This window comes from Xylocopa sonorina, chromosome 1, assembly GCF_050948175.1.
Source record: "Xylocopa sonorina isolate GNS202 chromosome 1, iyXylSono1_principal, whole genome shotgun sequence".
NCBI classification, from domain to species: Eukaryota; Metazoa; Arthropoda; class Insecta; order Hymenoptera; family Apidae; genus Xylocopa; species Xylocopa sonorina.
In genome coordinates this window covers 2,064,189-2,082,527 of record NC_135193.1, presented here as the reverse complement: position 1 = coordinate 2,082,527, position 18,339 = coordinate 2,064,189, and the positions used below count along the sequence as shown (strand labels likewise).

Here is an 18,339-nt window from a genome sequence, read left to right as displayed (position 1 = left end):
TTTCCTTATTTTTTTTCTTTTTTTTTTCTTTTTTTTTTCTTCATCCATCGCGTATTCTAACGATCGGCTTCTCGGACGTTTTCTCTGTATTCTAATCCGTCTGTTGTTCGCCGGAGTCGATCCTACGCGTTTGCGATTTTGCTTCTACGTCCTCTCGTACATCGGTTTTCGGAGAACGTAAAAATTTACCGCGCAGGATTGTCAACCACCCCGCGTGTCCGTCATGCGTTCCTTTGTATACTTGTACTACGACTATACCAAGACCGGCAGAAGTAAGGAAAAAAAGAAAAGAAAATCACGAAAAGAGCTTCGAAGGAGTTGAACAAGCCAACGAGCATGATTTTAATCGAAGTCATTTTCGAAGTACGTTTTAAAATCGAAAGTTTAGCTAGTACAAAGTATTAATTTCTTAACACGTCCTTCAACGTTAGAGGCATATATATAATTTTTTTTTTTTTTTAATTTTTATTCTCTCTCTTTCTCCCTCTTTCTCTTTCTCTAATATACGCGTATATTGTGTATCTATCGAAAACGGTTGAACGAACGAAGTATCTACTTCGAGCTAGCGCAAAACAAGCTTTACGTGTAATGCAACATAAAATGAAAGGATGTCATACTTCATTTTTAGATACAAGCATCGAACAATCGTTATCGTAAGTCTTGTGTTTCGAGCTTAAAAGACACCGACTGATATTTATTACTATACATCGAATTTACTAGTATTTTTTTATTTCTAATACATATTTTGCAAAGTTTTTTTTTCCTATTTTTTATGCGACTCTCGATTAACTTAAACATGCAAATTTTTTCTTTCCGTTTTACTGTTTCCTTCTTTTTTTTTTTGAAAATTTTTTTTTTCGTTTCCTTTTGTAAAACTTGGATGTATTCGTGTTCTTTAGACAATTAGTTTACCGTTCGCGTCGTATACTCTTTCCAGTGCCTTAACGACGCTCTCGTAGGTGTAATTGGTCACCGAGACAATAAGTGCGATTTTCTAAAATGTACAACTAGGGACAAAGTACAGAAAGCGATTAGCCTTAAACCTCGTACGTTAAAACACGGTACGGCTAAGACTATTTTCTATGGACATAATAGGGATAAATAGGTTCGTAAGCGAACTCTCGTTAAGACTGATCATGTTTAAACGCGACAACCACGATTCGCAGTGTTATGGATTATGATCTAGCGATTAGTATTAACGTTATATACAAGTCCTTTCGTATTTCGTACGTTTGATTAAATAAATGAGTCAAAAGACGAAAAGTACCAGAACGACATCCAAACATTTACCTTGTCATTACCCGCGTTGGTTTTCGTAATTGTTTTTTTCTCTCTCTCTCTCTCTCTCTCTCTCTCTCTCTATCTATCTTTCTCTCTCTCTCTCTCACACACACACTCTCTCTCTCTCTGCTCTTCTCACGATCGAGTACAGCTATAGAATTTTTCTTTCCGTCTAGCAAATTAATCGTTCGTACTTGTTTCAGCTTGACGAACCAACAATTTTACCATTCCGGCGATAATACATACCTGATCTGTCTTAAGTTTTTTTTTCTTTTTATTTTTATTTTCAATCAGCGAAAAAGATATTTCTCGTCGATGTTTGCGAGACTTTACTTCTTTTTCCGCATTTTGCCCATCTCTCACTCTCTCTCTCTCTCTCTCTCTCTCTCTTTATTTCTCTCTCACTCATTCATTCGCTCGATCACTTTCTCTCTTTCTCACTCTATCCGTTCTTATCTTCTTCTTCCACCGTTTCCTTTCATTCTTGAGTTCTTTCTCTTTCTTCCTCTCTCTTTCTCTCTCTCTCTCTCTCTCTCTCTTCCTCCGACACAGGAGTACTTGTACATTTTTGTAGAAAGCGAAGATGTCGCATCGGTGTGTTCGCGTTTGATCCAATCGTGGGCGGCAATACGCGCGGAGCGTTGTTATCCACTGTATTTTGTCCACGGTTCGACGAAAGACCGACACAGCATCGTTGCGATCCTCTTCTTTGAATCGAACGCGTCCCTGGCAAGTGCATTTTATCTCTCTTGAATTTTTGATTTCTTTCCCCTTCCCGTCGACATTAGGGGAGTAGCATGCGCACTAACTCTTCCCGAAACTTGTACATAGAAACACGACTTTTATCGCTTGCGCGTCGAAAGGAACAGACAATCGAACGCGAGAACGATTCAGGGGTTGGAGAAACCGGAAACGAGAAACAAATGTCGTGGTGGGATCGACAATTTGTTGTTGTTGTTGTTGTTGTTGTTGCTGTTATTGTTGTTTGTCCGAAAACGGTACGTTCTGTTTCTTTCGTCGCACACAGATGCCGCTCCTTCTTCGTATGCGAAATTCATAGCTAGCTGCTTGGGGCTCGAATGTAGGGATGAACGACGAACGTGCATTATTCTCACCTTCCTTGATACCAATAATCTACGCATTTCGATCGCGTGGAAATGATCGAGCTCGAGAACGAATTGAACGCGAACGATTCCTTCTCGATGCTGTCGAGCAGAACGCGATCGCTTTTCAGGACGTGATGACAGGCCGAAATTTACCTTTCGTTACGAATAACGATACACGAGAAATCGACAGGACTATGACGCAGACAAAGAGAGAAAGTAAAGTATCGGTATTCTCGGCTAAAGGTAGCTTTCGCGCTTCTCCAGGCATGTGCAGCCTAACAGAATAACGGAGAAACGATCGCGAGTCGCTCGGAGAATCGGCTCAGCGTCTTAAGCTCGTCGCTTAGCGTTTTAAGCTTAACATTGGTCGATACCCGTATCTCCGAAAAGACGTACGAGCGAGCGAGCGAGGGAGCGAGCGAGCGAACGAACGAACGAATGAACGTACGATCGCATCCCCAGGATTTAATGACAGTGTGAACAGCATACTAATAAAGCCGTGAATCCTGTGTTCCAGCTGAAGACCTGAGCATCACCGGGCTGAAGTGGGCGGCCGCTTGGCAGAGATGGAGCGTGCCCTCGATCATGTGGCGGTCCGGGGGTGGATTGGGCAAGGGCCTCGGTTCCGGCTCCTCGAACCCGGAGGGTTTTAATTGCCCTGCCTGCGGCAGGGTCTACAAGCTGAAGAGCAGCCTGAGGAATCATCAGAAGTGGGAGTGCGGCAAGGAGCCACAATTCCAGTGTCCTCATTGCGTGTACAGGGCGAAGCAAAAGATGCACATCGCGCGGCATATGGAACGAATGCACAAAGAGAAGATCTACAAGCAGGAGCTCGTCTAACGAGGCTGCTGGACACCGAGACCTCGTCGTCGACGTCGACGTCGTCGTCCGGGCGCGAAAGAGGCCACACGAACAAGAGGGGGAGTAGAGAAAGAAAGAGGGAGAGAGAGAGAGAGAGGGAGAGAGCCACTCGACGATGGCTTCTTTCGCGCTCGGTTGACGTGCACACAACGATCGCGAAGAGACAAAGAATGAGAGAGTGAAAGAGAGAGAGAGAGAGAGAGAGAGAGAGAGAGAGAACGAAAGAGCAATAGCATGTGAGAGAGTGAGAGTAAAAAAGGAGAGCAAGAGAGAGAGCGAGAGAGAGAGAGAGAGAGAGAGAGAGAGAGAGAGAGAGAGGGAAATGGATCGCGAGGCTAATTCAGCGACGATAACGATGGAAATCGATTGAGGGCGGTGAGATGCAAAAACGACGCGGCTGGTTAAAACTATCGCGGCAACCGCGATAGTTTCCGAATATGGCAAACTGCCAATCCTTCTTATCTCGATTTTCGATTCTATTTTTTTTAACGTTTTTTAAGGTTTATTATTATTATTATTATTATTATTAATTATTATTATTATTATTATTATTATTAATTATTATTATTATTATTATTAATTAATATTTTCGCGCAACGAGATGTACCGCGTATGAACAAGAGAGAGACCGCGTCAATCTCCCGCTCGGGGCGCTGTCTTCGTAAGAAATTCGCGTTCCACTCAAAATCACGATAACACGCCCCCTCTTATCGATGTTGATCATCGGCCGTAGACTCTGCGTAGCGTTCTTCCGCTCAGGTCCGACACGCTCGTGGATTTTCTCGTTCAACGTGTCCGTTTTGTTCTTGTTTTCCCCACCATCCCTAATTATTTTTTCTTTTTTTTTTTCTTTTACTTTCTAAGCAGAGTTGTATTCCGTTAGAGAGAGACGAGAGAACGGCCCGCCCCGAGTCGGATTAGGACCGTCCGGAAAAACCGGAGCTCTTCCATAGCAACCATTCTGGTCACACTGGTTCCATATTTTTAAACGGGCTGAGTCGTGCGCGTGTGGCTTACCGGGGACACCAAAAATCACACAAATCCACTCGAATGAAATTTCACGTAAACCCCCTTTGCTCCATCGTACCGTGGGCTCGTCGGGCGATCCGGTCCGCGTGCTCCCTGTCAACAGTTATATAGACCCAGAGACACACAGCACCGATTACACCAAACTCGTTTTAACGATAAGTTGACTCGAAACCAAGAAACTTCCGATGATGCACGCGACAGCAACCCCCGCAAGAGGGTTGCGGGAGCGCGGACAGGTACCCCGCGCCGCTTCGTCATTCCGACCATCGCGTTTTGCTTTCCGGCCTTTTCGAGAAAGGCAGCCATTTTATTATATTCCTTGTTTACCGCGCGAGCGGCTAAACACCAGAGAGGGTACAGTATTAAGCACTGATTCGATCGTTCGTTACCGATCGGATCGCGCATCTTTCGCTTCTCGCCAATGCTTCCTTCCATTCGCAGAATCCAGAGATATACGTGGGTACACACGCGCACATACATATACACACACACACACACACACACATACACACGCACGCACGCACGCATTACGCGTACACAGGCGTACGTACACGTGCACGCAGGCAACACGAACGCGCGCACATATACACAGAGAGAGACATTGTACACATATTTTAAGTACAGCGGGATATTCCTATAGCATTGTGATCGTCAGACTGCCAGAAACACGAACCTAGTAGATTCCTATGCGATGCATTTAAGTATATACATATATATTTATATTATATAACGCGTAATAATTAATGCTGTTTAATTAAGCAAACCTCGAGTTAAGATCCCTCGCGTTTCCTCGTACGATATTTTGTTCACTGCCGATGAGCCTACTTAGCGAGCACGTCCACCGGCTCGACTCGACGAGCCCCGATGTATCGCGATGCCGAGCGCGAGCCACGCGGATCCTTTCCTCCCCCATCTTCGAGCCTTTTGTACAATGTTCTTCCATTTTACGAATACCGCATCGTAGACGATCGGTGCCCTTCATCGATCCTACTCTCCACCCTCGACCCCCCCCCCCCCCCCCCCCCCAAGCGACTGTCACCGTTGATTCCCGGTCTACGCTTGAACGTAACAAGCGTACCGTTGCAAATGTTCCTCGAGCAGTTGGTTCGTTCGGCTATCCACGATCCGCAGACTCGTGCTCGGCGAGTACCTGGCTAAGAGTCCCGTATTCCTACGCCAAATACGCGCTACACGACCGCCCGACTTTCCATACTGTAGACAATATTTATGAGACAAGCTAAACTAAACTAAACTATACTCTACTATACTATACTATATTATACTCGTAATTCATATTATACAGTGTAAGTATGCGCAACGTCTGACGCGAACGAAGCGGTAGATTTGATATATATATATTTTTTTTTTCCTTTTTTTTTCCTTCTCGTTCAGCGCACTCGTGGCCGCGTTTTCCGCGGGGGCGAGTTCTCGATCGACCGTGTCAGCCCGCGTCTCCGGTCGTCCTCGTGTCTCGAATCAATCCCCGTTGAACGCAGCGCCGAGGGGCGCCACGGCTCACCCCTCGGGTGCGTCGACGAAAGTGAAGCAACGCATATGTGAACTCGGCAACAGCGATCGCGCTTTGAACGGAGAGATCGCGGCGAGCGATCCAAGAGTTTCGAGCGAAACGACGCGAAAGCAGGCCAGGATCTACCCTCCTCCGTACGAGTGCAATAAACTTAGGCCACCCCCCGCATTTTCGATCCGTTCTATCTCCGTGTACCGGCTACACGTCGATTTTCCTTCAGCCGAGTCGGCGGCTGCCCTATCTGGTCGATCGAGAACTCGTCCGTCGACGCGTGTATACTGTATGCTAAGCGATCGAACGGCTACCGATTCGAGAGATAGAGGGAGAGAGAGAAAAAGAGAAAGAAAGGGAATGTGCGTGTGCGCGCGTGTGTGTGTGTGTTTGTGTGTGCAGATGAGAGGAATAGGATGAGGAGAAACGGAGGATATCCGAGAGGAATAGTTGGAAAAGTTGGCTTGGGCGTAGAGCTATCAGTAACGATGACGGTGAGAAACGAGAAAACACGTTTATGGATCGACTTGATGCATAGTTACTGATTAATATTAATCGATAATACTACTGCCTCGCGAGGCCTTGATGCGTGGCGGCGGTCGAAACGAACGAGAGAATGGGTAGCTTATGTATACGTATACATGTACAGCTGGGGGTGAGAATGCTGGAGTGGCGGAGTAGATTGAATGCCAACGAGCCAACCGACCGCCGTCATCAACGGAGATTACTAGATTATTAGGCACTTAATAAGTACTATTAGTTAGGTCGTAGGTTTTTAAAATGACTCCTTTCTTTTTGTTATGTATCTAAACAGAAGAAGAAAAAGAAAAAAAAAAGAAGCGAAGGGACGCCTTAGCGTTCTCCGTTCTAGCGTCTGTGGTCGGCCAAGCCGGACGAACGTTACGAGACAACGGAGGGAAGTGACTCGATGAAAAGTTTTTGTTTTTGAAAAACACGGAACGAAAGGGATGGTGTGCGAGTCTACGCGAAAGGATTACTTTTCGTTGAAACGTTGCTGGAAAATCGCGGAGGATCCTCGTCAGAGACGAAAGTGATAGTAGCAATCGTGATAAAAAAAAGCAAAAAAAAGTTTGCAAAAAAAGGAAAAAGAAGAAAGAGGGAAAATGACAAGAAACGTTGAACTGTTTGGTCGCAAAAAGAGAACCAAGAGAATCATCGAGCGAATGATGCGTGCGAGCGACCGATTCAACTGTGGGAAAGGTCGGAAGTCAACATTGGGGTGCGTTCGAAGGGACTAGCTTCCGTCGTTCGCTTCTCGGACTTGCCCAATTTCATCCATCGACTTGACAGCTTTTTCGTAATTCACACACGCAACAGACACGAACGAGTTTCATTTCCCAGTCGATCGGAAACGCCAACTCGATGAAAATTGTACGATCGATACTCCATGGATCTATCACGATTTTACTTTCCCTCTTGGAAACGTCTTCGACTCTGTTCCTGTTTGTTGGACGGTTTATCGCGCGCATCGAAAACTTTCGCTCGACTCTTGCTGAAATCGAACCGATGGATTAACCTCGACGTCGACTGAGCAAAAGTGGCGAATCAACGACGACGAGAAAAAAAGAAAAACAAAAAAAATAGAAAGAAAAATGAAAATGAAAACAAGGACGACGACGACGACGACGACGACGACGACAACGACGATAGTGGACGAGTGTGAGATAGAGCAGTACGCGTAAATTCGTTCGTACACATGTGCCTTTGGTATGTTCGACAAGGAAGAAACGGGAGTCTGAAAGATTCCCGTGAATATTTCAATGATTTGGTGGCGCAAAATTTTTCCGCAGTCAAAATTTGCGGGCGTAACACACAGAGAATCGAGCGATGTCTCCGGAACACTGCGAAATTCGGCACCGCCGTTGCTTTCAAAGTCTTTGAAACAGAAAAATATCGAGAAAAAAAACATAAATATATATAGATATATATAAATATATAAGAAGGTCGTGACTGGGAAGAAGGGGAAAAGTATAGAATTTTTTAAATAAGTAAACAAAAACATTATATGTATGTATGTACGTGTACATATACGTATAGACGCATGATTACACAAGGGAATCGTCGTAAAGAAAGGCTAGCTTTTTTACGAGCTCTTTTTTCGTACTAATCATTATGGCTTTTAATCAGGTCTAACTCAAGTCTTGCGCATTATAATTGGGCTTATTATAATCGTTTACTTATTTCTTTTTTTGTTTATTTTTTTTTCTATGTAATTAAGTTTTCATTACGTTTACGATTTTTTTTATTGGCCATCGCGGCGGATCTGATTTCGCTGCGGTGAGCCAAGAGTGAAATTATTTGAATTTTCTTTAATTTGGGTGTCGGTTCGGGATTGGGAACACTCTAACCGAGATGAGAGAAAAATAAGCGAGATGCTATCGCGAAAGTCGTAGGATTCCAAGTATTCGGAGGACAGATTTCTTCGTGGGACGACGAGACGAAGCGTGATATCGATAATTCCTTTTTTTCGTTTAGTTTTTTATTTGACCTTTTATAAGCGGAGGGTTTATAACGCGCGGAAAGGCGGTGTTTCTGTTGGTGAACGTTAGAATTGGGAAAGGCACTTGGACGGGGTTGTGATCGCATAAAGAATGCCGGGCACGGTTCGTTGGAATTGAGAGTATTTTTATACCGGATCGGTTGAATGCAATACGCGTACATTTCATTTCTTTTCGGCATTCAGACGTAATCTAAAACAGAGCACATTTTGATGATCGTCGTTCGACTCGTCCAGGGAATTTCAGTCGTATCATTGTAGGTCTGCGATAGGATCGGTGATCGGGCGCCCAGTGTGATATTTCGACCGTGAACTCAAGATTTAAGGTCCAACGAGAGACTTCACGTGCACGCGTCGAACGAGATTTATTTAAATTTTGTTTCTCAAGCGGAAAGCTTATTTATTAAGAAACGTTTCAGCGTCACGATTGCAAATATGTTTGCATTCTGATTATTCGAAATTTTTTATTATTAACTAGAGAGGAAGCTCGAAAAGATTAGATTAAAAAAAGAAAAAGAAAAGGATATTACGTTGTATAATTTATATTGTTGGTTACGAGATTTAGAGTTAAGCTCGTATAGTTTCTCGAGCGGCCGATTTTTCTTTGTTTCGCGGCATTCGTCGGGGAGTGACGGAGAGGTGAAATGGTCTAATAAGGGATGAAGCGATTCCTGCAAGCGTAGAATTCTTGTAGTAGCGTGTAGGATACGTATGTAGGACGATTCGCGAAAAGCGCAACAAACATGCCATCCACGAATTTAGAAAGTACAGTGCTTTATTTTTTGTATAACATATTATATTTCTATTGTCGTATCTTGAACGAAAGAATTTCAGAAAACGAAGAAGATGATTCGATTGCAGAGCATTCGCGTTTTAAGAAAACAATTAGGTGGTTAGGCAGAAAATTAGAGTGTAAATCAAGCGAGAAAGGGAGGGAGAGAGAATGCGAGAGGAAAGAAGAAAGAGAGAGAGAGAGAGAGAGAGAGAGAGAGAGAGAGAAAGATGGTGTGCGTGGGAGAGAAAGAACGAGAGAATGATTGAAAGAACGAGCACGAGCAAAGATTGGCAAGATTTTTAACGAATGATGAAAAGGGAACCGGAAAATTTGCCATTTCGATCTAACGGCGCCGTGTCCGTGAGAACTTAATCTTTCGTTTCCAACCCGAGCGAAATATCTGTCTAAATTCGTCAACATTCTCCGGTCGTACTAGTTTCGATGAATCGATTGCTCTTGTTACGCGTTACGCGTACGAATCGAGTGCACGGATGAAAAAATTGCGAGAGAAACAGATGAAAAGAGAAATACACGGGAAAGGTGTTGTTACGTGCAAAGTAAAAGAAAACTGTTACTTTCGGGGTGCGGGGGGGGGGGGGGGGCGGTAAGGAAAAACGTAAGGTGCAAATAAAAGGGAGAGAAATTGAAGAAAACATAGTAGACCCGTGAAACCGTTGAAACAGCCCTTTGGCGAATCACACGCGAAAGGGAGATACGTTTAGATCTTAAGGCAGAAAAAGAAAGTTATATAATAGATATACTTATGGACAGGCAACGTCAAAAACTTGCGTGAAAACTCGGGAGATCGGGTTAAGGGAGATTCTGTGTGACAGAACGCGGCTCCGCGTATCCGATTCGCGATGTCTCTTTTAAAATTAAGAATTATCTTTATTGTTAATCGTCCGGCGGTATTCCGAGTCTAATCGTGCATGCTCGTGGAATTTAATTCGGCTCTCCAGTTGAGATACGTGCCGCGATGGAACGTGAATACAACGTAAAATAATGAGGGGACGAGCAGCGTGTTTAATGTCGAAGGGAAGCGAAGGAGGGTGATATCGATTTGCTTTTTGCTCGAGATACATCGTACTAGACCGTACTATATAAATCGTCGTACTAGAATCGCCGTACTACAAACAATATTTTTATGCAGCAGTCAGGCACTGCGATGCACTCGTTCGCGTTACACTCGTCGTTCGTCAAACGTTCCATTTCGTCAATTTCCGTGGACAACTGAAGAACCACGGTTTTCTGCGACAAAGGCAATTATATATCGAGGGTAAAGAGAGAGAGAGAGTGTGTGAGAGAGAGAAAGAGAGAGAGAGAGGGAGTGAAAGGGAAAGAGAGTGTGAGGATAGCGAGAAAACAGGCAAGACAGGAGTGATCCGACCACTGACCAAACGAAACACGTAGGCAGTTTTCTTGGAACATTCGTGGGGAAACGTGTGCAAGGAAAGGAAGAGGAGGGAACGAAACAAAAAAAGAAAAAAGAAAAAAAAGAGAACCAGCGTAACGAGAGCGAAACGAACGAAAAGCGTCACGAGACAAGATGATACCGAGAGAAGTAGCTTTTGAACCGAGAGAGCCTTGTGTTAAGTGCCTTCAAGTACCATTTAGATTTTAGGATAGACGAAGGAGAGAAAAAGAAAAAAGAAAAAAAATGAAACAAGAGGCGCTGGGCGCATCCAGCTGTGAATGAATTTCTACGGTATTATTGGCTGGGTGTCACGCACAGAGAGAGGGAGAGAGAGAGAAACCGATCGACGCTAACGTTATTTCGATGGATGTCTATTCTGCCCTGTACTTTCAACGAAAGCCCCCGGAGACAGGAACGAGAAATGGTTGGGGGATGGATCGAGTCCATCGAAAGGTAGCGCGCGACGATATACCATTTACGAGTGACACTAGCCAAACATCTTGAGACCAGTGATATTTTTTTAGAAATTATTTATTTACGCCGAAGAAAAAGCAGAATTTAATCTCGATCACTCGCCTTTATACTGCCAATATATCCGCTAAGACGTACTCATCTTCGTTGTCGATCCATATACATAGTAGACCACGATCCCTTACGCGTTACATTTGTTCCTTTTTCCTCGATTCCTAATAACCGCAATGTGATTCTCACGATTTTCCTTTTTTTTTCTTTTCTTTTTTTTTTTGTTCTTACTTTACTTCGGTTTCTATTTATTCCTATACACCTCCCTTAGTACTTTTGTTCTCCCCCTTTTGTCACTGTATACCTATTTTGTCTGTTTTAGCAAACGAGTATACCGTTGCTCGGGTTCCTTTACACATTTTCTTTCATATTCGTTCGCGTTTAATTAAACAGTACAATTATCTGTAATAAATAATAGCGAATTTACCGCACGTGGCACGAGGCCACGCGGAGAGAGAACTCGAGGCCGTGACATCCCTTGGACATAGCGTTCCGATTAGATTCTGCTCTGACACGAACGTCCATCGAGCTCAAGTGATTATATCGAAGCTACGACTAAAGTATTATACAGTGCCGCGAATGAAATTCATCGCGCGCCAAGGGAATCTCGCGCTCGACCTTGACTACGATATTCTTATAATTAGTACAAGCACCGCTATTGGAGTGTAGAGAGAAAGAGAGAGAGAGAGAGAGAGAGAAAGAGAGAGTGAAAGTGACCGTAAATATGACAGAGAGAAAGAGAGAGAGAGAGAGAGAGAGGGAGAGGGAGAGATTAAGAGAGATGTGGAGCAGGGGTGAAACGAGAGCAAGAGCAAATGACCGATAGAATGAAAGTGTGGATGCGTATGTGTGCCCGTGCGCGCGTGTATGCGAGAGTAAGAACAGAGAGAGCACGTAAAAATAATAATAACGCAACTACAACTTCCGCTCAGCGCCTCGAACGCAAAATATACTTGTATAATCGTAACTTTTTTTGTCGCCATGTATTTGCCAACGAACGATGATTTATTATTACACTTCTTTTTTTTTTGTCTCCATTTTATATTAATATCGTTTAGAGAGCAATAATAATTAACGATTACGCTATGACGATAAAGATATTCTTTCTAGATAATTTTTTTTGCTTGTTCTCTTGCGACGAATCCGCATGCATGTATACGCACGTATGCCGAGGGTGGAATATGCGCGACACCGAGAGTGGAAGTCGGCCGTGGAAAGGGGAGACGTCGCGCGTCGCGACGTCTCCGCTATTACTGCGCGTGAAGCGTCGCTTGCTTGTGAAATTTACTAAAACGATCGGCCAGTAAATCGGATAGTCGTCGTCCTTCTCTAACCACCACCGTCTATCCATCTCGCTACCGAAGGACCACGTCGATCCATCGACTGGCCGGTCGTTCCTTCACCATTTTCTACTCCACTGTGCTTCCGTTTCATTTCTTTGTACACGTATCGTTTCGACTTTTCGAACATTCCAAAATGCTTGTTTCCCTCCTTTTTTTTTTGTCAATTTGTAGAGAGCCTTGTATTCGATTTAGAGCAAAATAAAGTCTAGAAAGGCAAACGCTTCGAGTTCCGTTTCTTGCTTTACTCGTCGTTTCCAACGTTGTTCGTGGACATCGGCAACGCAGGTTCGCGCGGCCGATGCACAAAATTCGGCACCACAAAAAGACATCAGGAGCAAACGATGTTAACGCGTGGCACGGAAAATCCACACATACTGACTAATTTCATTTTTCGCAGGTATCCTGGCAGGCACCTGGTCGATCGGTCACGAAGAGACGATCGTTTGCGAGGAAGGACGTACATACGACGCGTCGCTATCGATTAGGTAATCCAATAGATCTATCTCTTCGTTAGTAATGGACGCATTCGTTGAGTTTCAGGTCGATTCTCGACGATAACTGGTTCAACGGAGAAAACGCGCACAAGGTACGAACGAAGGAAGTATAGCTGCGGCGCGGAAGCGATACCAATCGCGTAGCTGTTCTACGTAGGAAACGCAACCTCGGACGGGGATCTTCTTCTAGAGAGTAGTGAGAGCGAGAAGATCCTCATCCGCGCGTGGAATCCCGCGAGTAACCACGAGAAATTGTAATCATCCCCCCATCCGTCCACCCCCACCATTGATCCTGTACCCCTTGACATGCTCGTTGTTGCTAAGCTTGAAAACTTGAATGTTTTTCTTTTTATCGCATGGCCCGCGCCGTTGTAAAGAGCAATCGTGTAACGAACGTATGTACCGTCGACAACGCGAATCAGATGGTCACCAACTAATCGACCCGTCGATACCTCTGTTTCGATTGCTTTCAGGTTTCTTCGCGAGCCTCGGTTGGAGCTCGGAGGGTACGAGACGAGTCTCGCGAGCATCCGCGAACGAGGTGCCGGCACCGTTGACACCCCAACGACGCGCCAGGCTCCACTGTCCCTCCCGTCACCCAGGGAGGAACGACCGACCGATTGGCACCGTCTCCGTTTCCGGACTCGATCGCAGGCATAATTGCTCGCGGTGCGGCAAGAGCTACAAGAACGCTTACATACTGAAGAGGCACTTGCTCTACGAGTGCGGTAAAGCGCCCTCGTTTAACTGTCCCCATTGCGCGTTCAGCTCGAAATACGAGAGGAACCTGAAGGCGCACATTAACCACCGCCACGTGGCCTCTCAGTCGGCAGGGACCGCGGTTAATCAGAGGGCCTGAAGGAGGACCGTCTCGACCTCCACCACCGTACCTAACGCGAGAGTACGTGCTAACATTCGAAGGAACCGCGAGATCGTACGATTCAAGAAACGCCCGCCGCCACCTTGAACCGCCCTCTCCGCAGATGATCGCGCACTTTGAACGCGTTTCCGCTTTCTCCTTTTCAGGCTGACCCGAAATGTTGAAATTTGCTAGCGAAATCGAATCGAACGTGGCTGATACGTATACGTACGTATACGTGCCACGGTACGTTAACAACAAACATGTGTTCCTGATTGACGCAACTCAGAACAGCCGTATAATACACGTGACAATACACGTTTCCGTCACAGAACTCGGAAGTATTCGTTTTTGCTTTCGCTTCGTGCTCGATACTCGCGCCAAACAAGTAGACTACATTAGAGCGATAAAGACGGTTCACTCGCTGCTGTTGTCTCGTATAGTAATAGGAATAATTAGCGATCCGTCTTTGCCGAAACCGTGGCACGAAGCCGTTGTTGGACCCCGTTTAACGATGTAGAAAACGGAGATTACGTGAACACACATATTGTTGAATATTTCAGAAGACTCGGAAAGAGTTGTCGGAACGGTTTTCAGGCAGAGGAACAAGATTCGAAAGTGTGCGGTTTTTATCTTAGTTTTGTTTTTTTTTTCTGTTTTTTTTTTTTCTTTTTAGCAACGAATAACGCCCAGGCGGATAACCCTTCCGGATTCTTATCGAGCCTTCGATAGATTGCTAAATCGCCCAATTATTTTTCTACTAATTGTAAGGGAAGCAAAAGTTTTTACACGAGCTATCGCGCGGACACGGAAACGGACGTTTCCGCGGCAGGGATTCCGTCGGTCGAATCGGAGGACAGGCTTGTCGTCGATCGTGGCCGACGTCTCGGTTTTTAGTCGGAACGATTGAAATTCTCGATGCAACGAAAAATCTCCGACGCTAGCAGGTAGTCCCGGTTGTTCTAGCTCTCTAGCGTAGCTTACATTTAAGGAACGTTTTCGAAAATCTAGTCAAACGGTTCGCGAGTGATGCACGCCATCGACGACGCACCGTGGTTTCGACGCGATCAAAGGGCGACCGCAGAGGAAGCTTTGGGTGCGCGTGAGCTTTGTCGTCGTCGCGTGCGATCAAAGTTGTATTATTTTTGTCGGGAAACGTGCGTAGTTCGAGGATCGACGAAGCGATCGAGCGAGCTCGCGGCAAAAAAGAGGTTTTCGCGGCCGACTCGTTCGACCGCTTCGCGTCGATTCCTTTCGTTTGAATTAGAGTCGTCTAGTTTAGAGATAGGCCTAAGTAGGCCGCTACCTAATATAGAATAAAACCCAAGATAGAGAATCTATTTAAATCAAAACACAAAAAATATATATATATATATTATATATATATAATATATTATACATTATATACATATACGATACATATTGCATAGTAAGTTTATGATGATAACGTAAGTTGGAAATCGTACACGGTACGATTGAAGAAGAAACGTGTCTTTCCATGCGACTTGGCCGGACTAACCGATCCATCGAGTTCGATGCTTCATCGCGCGAGGATCTCTGTGATAACGTTTTAATAATTACGTAAGCGGATAAACGAGACGACCGATGGCCGTCGATAGCTTCGAGAGGGCTGCTTTCATTGTCGAGTATTCGAAAGAGCAAAAGAAAATGAAGAAAACGTTACTATTTCTTTCACCGTCGAGGACAATACGAAACATTGGATACGATCCTCGCGATGATTTCGCGCGTCACACGAGCTTCCTACGAGAGATCCAACGAATAGAAGAGAATCCTCGATCAAGGACCAAAGATTCGACGAAGAATTAATTCGAGGCAAGATTCTAGTCAAGTCGAAGCTCGATGTTGGTTCGTCCACCGGCCAGCCGCTAATCAGCGAAGAAGCGTATCGATAATATTCTATAGAGGCGTTGAATCTCGTATTTATCCTGTAGGATTTGAAACTTTTGCCAAACTATCCACCTTTTCTCTATATCTTCGTTCGTCTTACCCCGTCGGCCAATCTTCCCATCTTACCTATCCTCTCACATGTTCGAAGCACGCTCTCGACCGTCGCTCGTGCGAATCGTTCGATTAAAAGATGTAACCTATCTGTAGACGTTAGAATTTATCTGACGACGATACTACCCCTGATCCACCCCTTTCCCAAGTTTCGTCGTCAATCGTGTCTCTCTACTACTGTTTCGCTCTATTTATCCGTCTTCTCTCACTTGCGAAATCACGATCGATAGTTCGACGACTATTTAACTACACGTATGTAAGATTCTCGAGGTAAACTGTGAACCTCTCAACTTCTACGCGCTCGTTCCCGTTGATCTTGAACGCTTCGAAGAAAATTCGATTTACGACCTCTCTCGAGCTGCTCGTGCTAACGTCAGCCTCTTCCGTTTCTTCGCGAGCTTCTTTCTCTCTGGCGTAGAATTCGAAGCCATTTAAGGAAAAAAAAAAAAAAAAAAAGACTCCCGCGTGTCGCGTTCGAGTCGACTCCATGTGCCTAAAACGCGATCGGAAGGTTACTGTTATCGGTCCGAGTCGAACGTTATTGTTATCTAAATGCCGTGTGTTTCATACCCGTTTTCGTATCGAACCCGAAACCTTCCGAGACGCGTGGAATCGTACTGTTTTTTTTTCGTTTCCGGCGTACAGAAGCCAAACTGCGCGTTGTTACGTATCCACAGTACACTCGTAGCGTGTATAGACGTAGAGTGGAGAGAGAGAGAGAGGAGGCTTTTCGAGCAAGAAATTCGCCGCTTTCGTTAACGTTACGTCGACTCAGAACGAACCGTGTCGAAGGCAGCACGTGTCTCCCGGCGAAACTCTTAATGAAAACGATCCGCGATCTTCCGTTTGCATTGACATTTTTACACGCAGGAGTAAACACATATTAAATGCGTAATAGAAGCGCAAAGACTGATTAAAAAAAAGAAAAAAAGGAAAAAAAAAGAAGTAAAAAAATCGTAGGAAGTGAGAGGTATACATTTGTTACAAGCGTTTAATAAGACGAAACATAGATGCGACGCGCGCGTTGAACGCGAGGCGCGATTTGTCAGCCAGCGTCTCTGATTCCCGTTCGAACGAACGTGTATGGTGCTGGAGAAATAGTAGGTTTCATCGCGACAGATTCGACGAGTTGACCGCAACTGCCGCCATCGAACGGATCCGATGAAATTCCATTCTCTTCGATAGGGGCGCACGTCCGTCGACGCTGCAACATTTGTGCCAATATAAACGAGGCTAGCTACGCAATACTCGAATCGGCGTTCGTACCAGCCGTACCAGGTCGGCCGCGAATTGCCAATAGAATTATTTTCAAGCCACTTTATACGTAAGATACGCGATTATCCGATATGTATACTATACGTACATAGGTATTTGCCTGAAACGAACAAGAATCACTTGCCATGGGCCGTGTCCTCTAGACGCGCGTACGCGCGATTATCCGCAACCAATTACCCGTGTAGAAGGATAATATATACATATATACATACGTGTAAATAAGAATAACGGTTATGCATGAAACGTGCGTGCGTACGATATATCGTACGGGAATATGTGAATCTCGACGATTCATCGAATCGCGAGACAGACCAGAGGTGGTGAACTGGAAACACGAATGCGAAACCCAAAGAAAACCAGAAGGAATACCTCTTGCTTTTAAAGAGATCGATGACGATAATAATTAGTATGTAAGCGTTCGACTATTTTCTTTTGATCCCCCACCATCCCCTTCATTGAACCGATTTCGTAAGCGCAGATGACGATAGTGACAAGTAGCGAGTAACAAAACCACGATACGCTATAAACCAGAGAAGAACAAATCGCGTAATATTGTTTATGCAGGCAACAAGTGTGAAGTATATATATTACGTACGCGTAAGGTACATACTTCGGACGTTCAGGCGATTTCAGCGGGAATCGTGTGCTGCGTATAAGAATGATATATTCTTTACGGTTTATGAGTTTTTGCGAATTTAAAGATACGATTACCATTGCGAGTGAGTGTATCATTGATAATCATTGTGTTAGCGAGGATTATACTCGGCAAATAATAAAGAATTGAATTTAATTATTCAGCCAAGGTTTGTCTCCTGGAATCTACGTACGTAACGCGCATCCTCGACGACGAAGATGGAAGAGTTCCGATCTGATATCCGCTAACGCATCGTACTGACATGGTTTTCGTTTTCTCTTTCAGGTACTCTGATCTGTCGCTGCGGGCGGCGTTTCAAGCACGAATTCTCATTGATGTGTCATCAACACGGCGAGTGTGGCGAGGAGTATCGGTGCCGTAGGTGTACCTTTCGGACGAATAAAATCCAATCGTGGTTGAGCCACGTCAGTAAGTTGAGCTGTACGAGTTGAAGAAGAGTTCCCGGATGCCGCGAAAAAATGGAAACGACGCGTCACAACGTTACGTTATACGATGTGTAAATTGTTAAGAAATAATGGCCCTATTTTCCCAGCAAAACGTTGGCAAACGGCGCTGTTCGCATTGCAAATTGAATAAAGGTTGAACGATACGAGACGAGTGGTGCTGTTCATTGACTATGACCATTGTGTCGATTCGAGAAAACTAACACAAACGAAAAACAGAATAATT

At 44.8% G+C, this 18,339-nt stretch overlaps 1 protein-coding gene across 13 annotated transcripts in view; it reads left to right on the top strand.

Moving 5' to 3' along the window:
* The window catches only part of LOC143425135 (longitudinals lacking protein, isoforms A/B/D/L), a 133,832-nt gene that overhangs the window by 94,596 nt on the left and 20,897 nt on the right, over nucleotides 1-18,339 (top strand). The window contains exon 7 of one of the 13 annotated variants that reach the window (XM_076897672.1): nucleotides 17,935-18,090. The exons of 10 other annotated variants lie outside the window; for them this stretch is intronic. In XM_076897672.1, coding sequence (XP_076753787.1) covers nucleotides 17,935-18,090 — 156 coding nt within the window. Of the gene's footprint in view, nucleotides 1-2,904; nucleotides 3,243-13,335; nucleotides 13,737-17,934; nucleotides 18,091-18,339 lie in introns of those variants that run through there. 2 more of the 13 variants (XM_076897707.1, XM_076897808.1) reach the window with 2 other exon arrangements.